The sequence below is a fragment of the Oreochromis aureus genome, linkage group 23 (assembly GCF_013358895.1).
Source record: "Oreochromis aureus strain Israel breed Guangdong linkage group 23, ZZ_aureus, whole genome shotgun sequence".
NCBI classification, from domain to species: Eukaryota; Metazoa; Chordata; class Actinopteri; order Cichliformes; family Cichlidae; genus Oreochromis; species Oreochromis aureus.
The window spans coordinates 33,409,937-33,424,243 of record NC_052963.1 but is presented as its reverse complement, the minus strand read 5'-3'; the positions used below and the strand labels follow the sequence as shown (position 1 = coordinate 33,424,243).

At 43.0% G+C, this 14,307-nt stretch overlaps 1 protein-coding gene across 9 annotated transcripts in view; it reads right to left on the bottom strand.

Moving 5' to 3' along the window:
* Positions 1-14,307, bottom strand: part of tp63 (tumor protein p63) — a 57,636-nt gene that overhangs the window by 15,102 nt on the left and 28,227 nt on the right. For 6 of the 9 annotated variants that reach the window (XM_039606328.1, XM_039606326.1, XM_039606330.1 and 3 more), the window contains 2 exons: positions 11,633-11,762; positions 416-673 (listed from right to left, as the gene is read on the bottom strand). In XM_039606328.1, the coding sequence (XP_039462262.1) occupies positions 416-673; positions 11,633-11,762 (388 nt within the window). Of the gene's footprint in view, positions 1-415; positions 674-4,550; positions 4,716-11,632; positions 11,763-13,380; positions 13,469-14,307 lie in introns of those variants that run through there. The other 3 variants (XM_039606329.1, XM_031730530.2, XM_031730531.2) reach the window with 3 other exon arrangements.

The following is a 14,307-nucleotide window of genomic DNA, read 5'->3' as shown; positions in this document are numbered from 1 at the left end:
CTTTACACTTAAGTAAAATTCCAGCTTCCCGTATATCTTATTTAAATAAAAAAGTTAATGTGTTACTTAGTGTGCTCTCTTAACCTCCAGTACTCACCTGTTGATGAAGAAGTGAAGCGCAAAGTTATTCTAGTTAATAGAAACTAAACCATAAACACATTTATCTGATCGATATTACAAAATTAACTTCAATTAAATATTCTTAGTTTGAGTCTTTTCTCACTCTGGTCAAATTTGTGAGTTCAGCACAATTATTATTAAGTCATAAATCATATTCACTTAAATCTGTCCCACATGCAGAGGCCTATCAGTGGGGTCTGCACGACATTAATGCGAGACTGCTTGCAGAAAAGGAAGTGGAACCCCACTAACTTTATGCAGGACTCCACAAACACTGAGCGAACACGGGTCTTACCGTCCAGGTGGCAGACTTTGCTGTGCTGGACTGCTGGAAGGACACGTCAAAGGTGTGTGGGCCTGCGTAATCTGTGTTGGACGGGATGGCCGGTGAGGGGGAAAGGGCATCGAAGGTGGAGCTGGGCTGGGCGTAGGGCGACGGGGCGGTCACGTTGTTCTGCGCGTGGTCGTTGTTGTAGGGGCTGGTGGAGGTCGAGCCACCGTTCTGGATGTTCTGATCCATACCATTCAGGAGCCCCAGGTTTGTGTACTGTGACTGAAGATGGAGAGGATTGGGAGGGGGAAGAGCGACAAAGGAATGTGTTCAGTCACAAATGCTTCAGACGAAATGTTTTGTGCAAATTTTGTCATAATGAAATAAAAACAGCCTCATCCAAACATCAGTGATTAAGGTAGAAGACTAAGACAACATATGAAATAAACACGTTCTCCCTACAAAGCCATTTTTTCCCCCACATATATTCAGACAGGACGACTGGAATTAAAATATGTCCCCTTTAAAGAGGATGGAGAGTACTCCTGGGTGGTAGCCAGCCCTTTCTTGCTTGCTCTGCTTGCCATTCACCCCATTCCTTTCCATTTATAAACAGCACATTCCTGGAAGAGGTGCCATCGCTCGTGCTCTTTAGACGGCCATCAATCTTTCCAGGGCCTCTCGTTTATTTCGAGCACGGCTGGCCACAGCTGTCCGACTCACACCCACTGCCCTGCCAGGTGTTAGCGTTGCTCCAGATGATCAACAAAACACTGGGTTGGTAGGTTAGATAACTATTAGTCAAGGGAGTGACTTATGGATCAACGATGCCGCTTTATTACACGCAGATCCACAGGCACACCTGAGAGAGGTCACTGGAGTCAACCTCGGCATACCTGTGCAGCAGCGCCACAGGGGAGCGGCTGTTTGGCAGAGGAAGGGGGGGCTTAAACCCCTCAGAAACAATGACACCGGAGCTTATAAGGAGGCCGCGTGAAACAATTATACCGGGCATGCAGGTGTTAAGAGACAAGTGTTTTGTGAATGGAGCACACACGCACGCACAGAAAGAAAGAAAGTCCTTCCTGGGGGAGACCCTGCAGCTTTTAGTGGGGACACACACTCTCACACAGATGACTGATTATACGCTTGTATTACAGGTCTAAGAGTGGCTCTGTGGATCTAATCAGGGGGAAAAAATGGATGGTAAGAAAAACAAAGTTCTTTTTTTTTTTTCCCCCACCTACGCATATTTTAAAAATGAAAATAATCCCTGTTTCCCATGGGAACGAGCTCGGTGGATTTATTTCCTGTTTGTTCACCGTTTTCCCGTAAATGAAGCGCGAGCGATGGTGATATCAGAGTGATTCTTTTGAACTATGGTGCAATTCCACTGAGGCACTCAGCCATTGAGAGATGACACAGCCTCCCCCAGTACCTGATGCTGGCAGCTGCTATGGTGGATCTGACAGGCACCAATTATCAATGCCAAATGATTATTCTAAAGAAAAGGCTGATGGTGGCCTCAGACCAAACATAGATAAAAGCAGAAGCATAAAGCAGACAGGCTGACGTAGACTACTTAACATTAAATACAGGGCCTGAGATAAAGCTTCTCGTGGTGTAAATGAAAATCAGGATCAAAGATGAGGATTTGAGGATAAAGCTGTAATTGACCAGATAGCGAGGTTTCACCTGAACTCATCACGTTTTAATGTTTAATTGGCTGGAAGCAGGATATCAGCTTTTAGAAAGGGCTGCGTGAGGGACTTTCAGGCCTTCTCTTCATTTCCTTTAATCAGATCTTATTCCACTATAATACAGCCAGCATTTAATAACCACTTTAGCAGCTCTTAAAAATTCCTTCTGTTTATAGCTGACGCTGTGTTCAGGCCTCTGGGATGCCACGGCTGTGCAAAGCAGAAGCACAGTAAATCAGCAGCAGCCTTTAATAAAGTTTACAAAAAGCTGCGCTTTCTGTTCGAGGCCTGCGAGCGCATTTCTTTGTCTGAGAGAAAACGCTGGGCTAACGCTTCAGACCAGCGGCAAAAGGACACTGCTGACCTTCACAGCGATTGCCTGAATTACCCACAACACATAGCAGGGATATTTTAAATACACGTGGCAGGGCTCATTTAGAAGTTGCTGCTGCGGCATTCGGTTTGGCACGCGCATGCATTCAAATCAATGCATTCCTCGCTGGGTATGCGACCAAATGAATAGACTAAAAAAAATATGAAATGTTAATGGTGAAAACGCTCTCTGCACTCCCGCCAAAACTCACGTCTAAAGAGTCAGTTCGGTTCTTTTGACTCGTTTCTCATCAGTATAATAGCGCGAGTGTCATTATCAGCAGCATCGCGAGGCAGCAGAGATTGTTTTCTTTGTGAGAACACAGATCACAGTCTCTGATAAACCCAGAAAATTCCACAGACATAACAGCAGTCCCCTACGAGGAGCAGAAGCGCCACACTGTTTCAGCACTTATACACTGACCAACTGAAAGCTCCACAGTTTCTATCTAGAGCTTCTAAAATCCTCCTGTTGCTGCTGCTTTGTGTAGCCGCAGAGCGCAAACACTGATAACGCCAAATCTTGAGAGACAGCAGGAGCCAGATGAGACCCGGCCTGAGGGGGAAAGAGCTCATTCCAGGCTCTCCGTTGACCTGCTCCGCGTTGGACCAGCATATGAGACCATCTGGGAGGGACTGCGATGAGTGACCAAGGGGGAAGGGAGACATTAAAGGCTCAACAAGGCCGAGAGGGGGGAGGTGAGGTGGGGCTGGGTGGGTGGGGGTCTATCGGCACCTCATACCTGCTGGGGTGGGCAGAGCAGGTGATTGTATCTACATCAACATACCATTAAAGCAATTACGACCCCGGACAAAACAGCAACGCCTGGCCGGCCACCATCTAATGGCTGCAGCGGCTCCCAGGAGACTGGGGACCGGGGGGAACCCGATACCCCGCACACGCACGCAAACACACACTCAGACACACACACACTGAGCTGGACACCACTTAAAGACCCCCTGCTCAACAACTTAAAAAGACAGCGAACTGACACACCTGCTATCCACAACCTGCAATCTGAGAATCTATCACCGCTCGGCGTTAGCTTTGGTTTGGAATTCGGTTGGTGGAAAAAAAAAAGAAAAAGAAATAACAGACACATATATATGGAAAAGTAAAAATCCAAGGAAAAGAGCTGAGACTGAAGTGTTTAACTTAGAGTTCAGGTTGTCAATCATTTTTAAAAAAGAAGAAAAAAGCTAAGATGATGTGTCTGCCATCGAGCTCGGCAAACGCAGGTAAGGCAACAATTATGGTTTCCCTTTTAGGGTAAAACATGAATCTAAAGGACCAGATTTTTTTTTTAAAGAATATGTATCTATTAAAAACTCTTTCCTCCCATTTTACTCTTTTGATTCAACTCTTGTTGTCTTTGGTTTCAACAGAACAGAAGATTTAATGGAAAGAGAAACATGGCACCACCTTAAATCAAAACCATTTTCAGTTTTTTTTATACCCAAATTTTCCAACTTTTATCAAGAAACAAACTAACTGAGATAGAAACAGATTAAATCCTTTCCCGCCACACACACACACACACACACACACACACACACACACACACACACACACACACACACACACACACACACACACACACACACACACACACACACACACACACACACACACACACACACACACACACACACACACACACACACACACACACACACACACTTCACAAGGAGGAAATATCCAGATTTGTGTTTACATTCCCCTGCTCTCTGGACTGTCACACGTACACAACTGTGGACAAAAACAATCACACAATGACACAAAGATGAGGTCAAAGCACAGAACAGACAAAATACCCACATTACATCCTTCTTTGTCAACTGATACTTCATTAATAAAAAAATACCCCAACTATTTGTCTTTTTCTGATTCTTTTCCATTTTTCCTGCAGTTTATGTCTCAGTTACACGATTCCATGTTCCAATCTACGGAACGTTAAATAGTGACATAAAATCTACGTTTCAAACTACGAGGCCTTTTTCTCTGATGTGTCCTTCACGCCAAGGAGGCTGGGGGACGAAAGGATTGGAAGCGAAGGCTGCTGCCCGGTTTCCCACGCTGCTCTTACCTCGTTGTAAGAAGTCGTGGTCCCCGTCTCCAGGTACAACATGTTGGCGCTGAGATTGAGCAGAGCTGCTGCTGTTTGCTCCACTGGCTCCAGGATTCCACAAATCTCTTTTCCTCACTCTAAAAGGAGTGATGTGGACTACAGATGCAAAGTGGACAAGCAGAAGCTCCTATAAGAATCTATGGGATGGTCATATATACCTTGGAAGAAAAGGGGGTGGGTCTAAGGAGCTTTACCTGTCCACACCCAGAAGAAGAGGCCTTGCTCTGCAGAGAAAACGAATGACTTTGTCGACTTGGCAGCTGTGTTTATAATGAACTGCTACCAAAAAAAAAAGCATTTCAGAGGTTTTATTAATTTTTATATGCAACGACGTGACAACGCAGAAGGCAAAGCGACAGAAAATGGAGAAAAAAGTATGTTTTTGTCTTGAATTTTCCAAAAGCAGCGCTGTTCTCAGACGAATTAAAACTAAAACATTTTAAATGAGTTTTTAACCAAAAAAACACAGCCTCGGGTGGTTTAAGATAATTTTCCAAAAAAAAAAAAAAAAGAGATGAGCGAGACGATTAATTCCTACAGTGCAGGCCGCTGAGTGGGAGCTGCGGTCTGGGCTCGGGACAGATACACAGTTGCTTGTTAGCATAAGAATGGCTCCCTTCTGAAGCCCCAGAGCACTGTGAATGGAGAGGCCTGCAGGAAAACAAAGGGACTCCCGTAGATTACTTGTATCTATCAGAGATGACTGCTGTAGATCTGTTTTGGAAACATGCATTGTTTCTCAGCCTGTGTAATGACGGTGGGACTGAGCCGCTCGCTCTCCTGTGACTCCAGCAGCTCCAATAAGAGTGGCCTAGTGAGTGGGATTTCATTTAACTTGGGATTCATACAGTTTATGCAGAGAAGCTTCCATTTACAACTGTTGGGTGATGCTGGGACATTTTTTAATGAACTGTTTTGATTAATATGAACTAAAAACATGCACAATGAAGAAGTAAAAAAATATCACAGAAGATTGACATTATAGGCTCAGATGAACATCTAAAAGAGAATCTGTGTCTTTATATAATCACATAAAATGAGAATTATTTTGACTTAAGAGGAGATACTGCAGATATAATGATATTTGGATACGGCCAGCTGATCTGCTCCATGACAGAGGTAGAGGAGGAGGAGGAGGTGGAGGCCAGTCAGCAGGGCACACATCACTTCTTTGGTGACGGGGGAATAAAAATCTTGCCCTGTGGTCAGAATGATTTGAAAGTTGTCTGAAATCTAAAGCACAACTGTGACGTGCAGTCAGTGTCTCCAATCATCAACCACACCCCGCTCAGGTCCCGGGGTTTCAGGCCTGCAGGTCAGCCTGTCACAAAAGGCAAATCAACACTTTAAGGAGCTCAAGCCAGCGGCCTCCTAAGACTCCCGGCCTCAAACACGGGCCAACCTGCAGCTTCTGAGGGTGATCATTTGTTTGGCTAAACAAACTTCTAATTATGTTAAAACAACAGTGACCTGCGAAAGAGGTTAGAGTCCTCAGTTTGCGGCTAACGCTGCAGTAAATTACAGAACAGAGGCTGTAAAATGCAACGAAGGCAGGAGCTGCACTCCAAAACAGATCCATTTCTACAGCAATGTACTGATAAGTGTAAACATTAGATTAACGATAGGTAACATTATGACTAAAAATGTCATGACAGCATGTAGAAATAAACAGCTGGCTTCTTCAAAGACCCCACTCGGTCACTTGAAGGTTAACTGCATCACCTCGGCTGCTACAGCGGTGAGAAACTGAGTTGGAGCAGGCGGCGACTAAAGATCTGCAGATCCAGAGGCTCAGACAAAAGAGGCTTTGCTAAAGTTTTTCCTTTTAAAGAGGCTAGTCCTAAAGTCCGCTAGATTAGTTTAGTATCGGGTGTCAGGCTGCAGAGGCTGCAAAGGCACAGACACCTGACCTAAAACAGAGTAAGCTGCCGTCCTCACTGACAGACGCAGACGGTCAACCGAGCAGCAGAAAGCATCACTTGGGTGGCAAATCCTAAAATCCTTACAATCAACTGCCACCAAATCCTGAATCACTGAAGCTGCTTTTAGGGAAGCTAATTTATCCACAGACACATTTTATAAGTGAAAGAGAAACTGGGAGCATTTTCAGCAATGATTTTTACGACCTTCGCTGACCAAATGGCTGCAGAGTCACACTTAGGCACGCTAATTCAATTCTTTTATTTAAATACAAATAATCAGACAAGCGACTACACTTTAAAACAATGTGCTGGACATCTTTTGCATTACCAGAGCAGCCGGGATGTTTTTACACCAACGTAGCACTGTGTCACATATATACTGGTAAGTAAAAGGGCTCAAATTCAGTGCTGCAGACTCCGTTTAAATCTAAACTTCACACACTGAGAAGACGGAAAGTATTTAAATTTTTCAACTTCACCTGCAATTCAGCCACGGAAACCCACTTTTAGGTTTAGTTTCCGAGCTGAAGCTTCTGGAGGTTCAAGTACTGAACACATCTGACTTGTCATAAGCCTCAAGGTCCATGTGTGGGTCAAGCATGAGCCCCGAGTATTCACACTCTTTGGTCAGGTTTAAATGTGTTTACTGTTCTTTTTGAGTTTTCCGTGTGATCTATTTAAATGTTTCCGTAAAGCACTTTGCATCTATGTTTCAAAAAGTTTCTTTTTCTATATTTACACACTCTGTCGAGTCCTGGTTCAAAATGGGCCTACTGGAGTTTATCTTTATTACCTACTTCAACAGAAATCTTTCCGTCGTGCTATTTCTGACAATCTGATAAAGAAAAATGCTCATTTTGTTTGCATATATGAAACAGTTAAAATCATTTTGGGGAATGCCAAAAATGTTTCTACTCAGGAAAAACCCTGGCACTAGAAAATGAAATGTAGATCACGGCTCTGAAAACATGATCACTCGCACGGCCCGCTTTTCAATATCCTCCAGCATCACAAACAATGAGCACAGAGACTCTGCCGCTTATTTCAAACAGAATCGCTGCTTTTTCATTTATCTGATCACCACAGACGCTGTGCAGAAAGAAACTGTGAAACACAAAAGAACCTTTTTTTAGTACCTAATTGAATTTCAAAGTTTCTTTTACTGAATAAAAACATATAAACTAGTTAAAGATTTTAAGCCACTGAGCAGTAAAACCCTGGTTTTTCTGCCCCAGCTCTCACAATACTGCTGAAAAACCTGGTTTCAAACATGATATTTCTTAAAATAATATCCATAACAGGTTTTTCCTGCTGGCACCTCTGAAGAGCCTCTAACTTTTCCCCTGAAAGAAAATCACCTGGACTGGAAAACATATTCTTCAAACCCTTGTTTATTAAAAAAAAAGCACTAATTACATCTTTATGAGATATGCTTCAGTTAAGTCCTCACCACATCTGGACCAGCCACAATCAAGTGCACAGTCGGCTCTGAGACAGATAAAATGTCATCAAACAGTAGAAAACATTACTGAAAGATGCATTCACCTGGTCACAACCTGCATGTTTTTTTGTTGAACCGGGCACCATATAAAACTGTGGCGTAAAAACACAGCTCTCCATGACCGACACAGAAAGTAACAGGGGCCCCACATCCCCACATCTAAACTCTGACTTCTTACCAAATCAGCATTCAAGTGGACCGTGGCAAGCAACCGTTCTTTGGTCTTCACCTTTAAGTGCTGGAGGCAAACTGGTGGAGCATTAAAACAAAATAAAGGAGCGCTTTATGTCTGTCTACTTCATGCACCAGTTTGCTTCGGATTAAATAAAGTGTGACGTCCTGACGAATAAAGTTTGACTGCAAGCCTCTCGCTGCTTCGAAAGAGAGAAAAAAAAAATAACGTTGGGAGTTAAAGGCTGGAGGAAAGGGCTCAAACGCTGTGGTAATAAGCGCACCACATGTGCTAAAGTCTGCATTAAAAAGCATTAATTTTAGCTCTGTTAAATGTGGGAAACAAAAGAGAAAACCCCTCATCTGCACAAACACTGAACACAGGGGCACTCACGCCGAGACACACAGTAGGTGAGGGGAAAAAAATCCAAACACAAACATGTAATTAGATCTCGAAGGAGCCTCGTGTTGATTGAGCTACTCCTCTGTAAAGTTGTTTAAACTCTAACCTGCGACTGAAAAGCACCTCGGTGCCTCTGCTCGACAACTGCAGCTTCCACGCACAGCTGATCACAGCTTTATCTGCCTGTAAAATCAGCTGTTTGGGGTAGGATATAGCGTTTCTCCTGCCACGATCCCCGCTACATTCCTTCATGTTATTCTACCCTCTCCTTCCCCCTTCGCTGCCACCCCACCTCCACAACCTTTACATGGAGAAGACACGTACTGATAGATGAGACCTGGGACCTCTACAACAGAGGCAGGTGCTGCGTTAAATTGTTGCCCTGCAGCTACAGTGCAAAAAAAAAAAAAAAAAAGAAAAAGAAAAAAAATTTAGAATAAAAAAGGAATTTCACATTAAACGTAAAGCCCACACAATACAAATAAGTCCCCCGGGGCACTAAACAGTGAGCTGCATTCTAATGACTCATGAAAGAGGCACACCTCCACACGGGTGGAAGAGGAAGGGGGGCAGGTTGAGGGTGGGTTTGCCCACCGCAGCTTTTCATCAAAACAGAGGTATGACTCGGTAATAACGGCTGGGGCTTGGTGATTGGCAAGCGGCCACCGGAGCGAGCTTTTAGCCCACACCGATGCTGCCAGATCGGTGCACCACGCCCCTCTCTGGTGCACAAAGTGGAAAGTGGGTGGTGGGGGTGGAGCCGTTAATCATCAGTTCAAGAGAGCACAGGCCCCCTTGGGGGATGCACAGTGTAACGTTACTCAGCTCCCCGAACAAAATTTTTATTTGCTATTTTTTTCCCGCCCTGGCTGGACAACGGCATTCCTGCACTGGGAGGGGAGCGTGCACATCATCGCTGAGCAGCAGAGCTGACAAGGACATGCCCCGCGCTACAGGTCAAACATGGGTTTACAAACCTGTCTTTTAACTCAGTGTTTTTCTCTGTGAGACGCAGAGAACACCGAGGTGACAAGATGGGTGAAACTGACACAACTGAGCTGAACTTTAACTAAAACTCAGCCCCGATTGTTTCTTTCACCTAATGATTGGCAAAAAATATGGTGAGGTGTGAGATGTGAACTTTTTTGGGCTTCTAAAGTGGGGCATACCAGAAAAAGTTTGAAAACCACTGATCCACAGCAAGAGAGATGATTTAGGAATGAGTTTCCTTGTTAAAGCCTTCACACACTATCCCCCATCAACGTAGGCTGGATGTGCAATGAAAGCATCGCTGCTAAGGATGCCATCATCGCACAAAGGTAAAGAAAAACACCAGAACCGGCTGCGTAGCTGCAAAGAAACACGAGAAATATGGCAGATACAGCAAAAATCAAGATCATTCCTCAATTTTCCTTAATGAAACTAAGTAAGAGTGTACATGCAAAACCAAGAAATGGGAAAAATGGAAAGAGTAGAAACACTTTATATGTTGTCACATATAAACACTGTAAATAAAAATGGCAGCATTCACCTGTATGGTATAATCATCGGAGCCAGCAGCCAATCGTGTGTCGAACGTGTTTTTACCTTTTTATCTCGCTGCAGTCCTTCCCTCTTGTTTTTTTTTCCTTTTTAAAAACAGACCCAACCCCCGCAGAAACTATTCAGCGCTCAGTTTTTTATCAGCACTGCTTATACGCAGAACATCTTTAAGCTCAGTTTCTAGAAACTCACAATGTCCTGGACACCCAGTATTTAAAGACTTCAGATAAAAAAATGACTCTTGGGCCTACTAAGAGTTTAACGAGGACAATAAGCTTGGTATCAGGACTTTTCATACTGAAGAATATAAACCACAAAGACGTGGATGGACCATCTTAGAGGTTCTCTTGTCTGATGTTACGTCAGTTTTCGGCATTTTCTTCCTGCCTGATGACTGTGTTCGTCTCTGCCCATCGGAGACCCTTCAACCCTCATGATCCATCTTCACTTTGCTAAATGTGACTATATAAGCCTAACCGAAGCTCTATGGCAAACCAGCAGGTAGCACATCATTATACCTGAACTAGCCTGACTTCACCAATCTTCCACTAAACTTTTTAAATCATGGATGCTGGACTTCTTACAGATCTTACAGAGCTTTGATTAGCAGTTAGCCGATTTTGTTGATGCCTGAAAAGCGTACAGGTGAACGCAGCCGAGCAGCAGCAATGCAGCTGCAGAGAAGCAGTACATGCAAAGGTGGGTTTCACACGTTTCCTGATATAAAATTCTTCTATAATTTTCCTTCCACTGCAGCTGCGTCTTGTTATATGTGGTGAAACTGGAAAAATCAGATCATCTGTATTAAGATGTTGCAAGCTTGAACTCCTTCTCTGTCCAAAGAGGGATACGTCATGTGACAGTGACAGGCGTGCACGCTACTAACCACACACTACCTGCCTCAGAGGGGCCACCCAGGTCAAGCACAGCTCAGGCTAAATCAGATAAAAATCGCCAGCTTACAGACAACATCTCAGGAAAAAACAGATAAACCTTCCTTCACCGGTGTGTGGAACCAGTCTGCACCACCTTCTCTTAACCTTCCCGGGGAAATTCCATTGTTAATTTGAAAGTAGGTTCTGTGTTTTACAACATATGTAATATACACTGTGAATCCAATCAACTCAAAATGAAAGTGATAGCATTAATGATGAAAAATGCACAAAATAATTAGCTACTGAGATAACGGTGAGTCATTTAAGGAGAAGCATGGTTTTCCGCTTCGGGGCATGAGACGAAGGCCTTGGAATTTACTGGTTAAAAAATAATAGCCCTCAAAAATAAATATTTGAATGTTTCTGTGCGTATTGAACCAAAAACCAGGCTGTAAACTGGTTATTTAGTTTACTGGTTGCACTGTGCATTATTAAATAATGTGCTCAAGTAACCCTGGGCACGTCAAAGGTTACTTTTATTGTTACCTCTATAAATTATTCGTTCTCAGGCAGCAGAATTTAAAGTAAACCATTTATTTTCCCACTGAAACCTTACATGTACTTACAGAAAGCGGTTCATCCGGCTCACGCATGGTTATGCAGTCCATGCTGATCTGAATGGTGTTTCCTGCCGACCCGTCGGCCGGACTGTCGCTGAAGTTCAGCTCGATGGGCTGGACTGAATGAATGGCAGATCTGAAACAGCAACAATACAGATTAATGGCTCGTTCCATGTAAAATAAACCAAATCTGAGAAACGTTTCTATACACCCCCCCTCACAATCTGCTGATTTTTATTTACAGGGATTTCAATGAATTTACTGACCCATCATACTATGAATATTTTTAGCTGTTGGAGTACACAGTGAATGTTTTTAACTTGTGTTACATTTTCTAGTATTCTGTAGCCTTCATAACTTACAGTACAGGAGATATTCACATTAAATATTAAATACATTTAAGCTCTGTTAAGAACTGAAATCAAATCAATTTTGGACCCACTCCAAGAGTCCAAATCTAAATTCTTGTTTATAGCAGTGTGCAGCTGTGTGCATCGGTGTGAATAAACTGTCTGTAACACAGAGGAACAGAATCGATTACTGGCGCGCCGGATGTTTCATCTGTTTTCTGATAAATCACTGGCACAAACTTCAAAAAATGAATTCTGGGTAAACTTTCAAGGTTCACCATGTCGTCACCGTGTGGGATAGTTTGGCTAGATTGTGGTGTGGGCGTAAAATTGATCAGGCTCATGTGTCTCTCTCCCTCCTCGCTCTCATCTGTCCTGTGATTTCATGTTGCGATACATGTAAAATAATTACTCTGGGAGAAAGTTAGAGTTAGCAGCAGAAGCTCTCTGACTTTTGTTCTTGCACCGGTGCCCTCTGCCTCTCTGCGAAGTCTCACTGTTTGCTCACCCAGTGAACAGAGCAGAGACAGACAGAGTTAACAGAAGACAAGAGGGAGAGTGAGGAAAGATGAGACATTTTTTTTAACTTAAGTTGACCTATAGCTCAGGAAATATGACACAGGAATAAAACTGACACATACAAAATGAATTCAGGATGTTAGAGTTTAAGAGTTACACTGACCCGGCTGACAGGGACAAATGAGCCACCAGAGAACCAGACTTTAAAATACAACTGGAAATTTATTCAAATTAACTGTATATTTATATAATTTATAACCGAGTCCTCAATAATGCTGATCTTATTATTGACAATTAAATAAATATTGGAACTAATTTGTTTCCAGATATGAACATTTTTAGACAAAGTACACTGCTAAAAAACCGTAAATGAACAATTTTTAATCAGAGTACAGAATCAAGTCAGTTAAACTTCTATATTGACATAATGTCAGTATAGACGTTATACTGACAGAATATTGATCTGGTCAGTTAAGTAGCAGAGGGGGTTGTTAATCACTTTCAGCTGATTTAGTGTTAATGAAATTATTATTGTAGGGTCTAGCTTACAATATAAAGTGCCTTGAGGAGACTGTTGTTGTGATTTGGTGATGTTTAAATAAAACTGAATTGAATTAAATTGAACAATAGGCCCACTACAGGGGCAACCAATCCAAAATAGGAATGGTTTTACAGGTGAAGCCCACTGACATTTTTTCCTCCACATCTTTTCTGATGGTTTTTTCACTAGGGTCAGTATCACTGCTGGTCGCACGACGTGAGACCCTACACTGCAGTGTGTCATGGGGTCCTCTTGGTGCACTACAGTGCTGAACCTCATGCGGCATAATATAGGCAGCTTTTGGGGGATGAAGGAATTGATACCATCAACCAGGCTCATCTGACCTAAATCCAGTCGAACACCTCTGGGACTTTATGTGATGGCCCATCCAATGCTGTCAGGCTGCACACGACTGTCCTGGAGCTCATTGATGACCTGGACCAGATCTGAGATTAGATTCCCCAGGACATCATCCGTCGATGCGAAGCACACGGTGGTCATAAAAACTCCCGAGTACCATTCGGAGTTTTCAGCAAAATTGTGTATAGTTTCCTGCATGGAAGTGCAGCTGAAAAATGAAGTCAACATAAACTGCAGTTCCTCTAACATCCACTCGAGGCTCCATCGGTGAGTTAGTCCCTACGGACGCCAAAGTTAAAATGTCCAACTTTACAGTAAAAACTTCCAGTCTGAGTCCATAATGAATCTGAGAGGGTGAATGTTTTCTTATAAATTATCCACCTGGACACGGATGTGGCCACTTTGACTGAAAGAGTTAATGAACTGGACCGCTTTTGCTGCCTTTACTGACAAGAAATTACGTCCTGCTTGGTGAAATTCTACTATTTTAGTAGGATCTTAATTAGCGCTAATTAGAGGGTATCTATGTATTTCTCCCACATTCTTACAGTTTATTTGTGTAGTTTGTTACTGTTAGCAAATAGCTTCACGCTCCAACATCTTGTCCAAATACAATCACTTCTGGTTTGAAAAAAGAAGGGGGGGTAATCCTAACCCAAAAACCAGTGAGTGACGTCACAGTGGCTAAGTCCACCTTTTACCCACTGGCTGAAAATAACGTTGTTGTGTCCACAGGCAAGTTTTATGTTGTCTTTTCTAAAGAAATAAAAAAATGTCCATAGGGGCATAAACGTGGATAAATTCAAAGCTAGAAAAAAAAAGAGAAACTAAAGTGTGAGGATAACTGCTGCGAATGAGAAGGAAGTCAGGCAAAGAAGCTGACATGGTTTATAATTTCCACATGAAAGAAG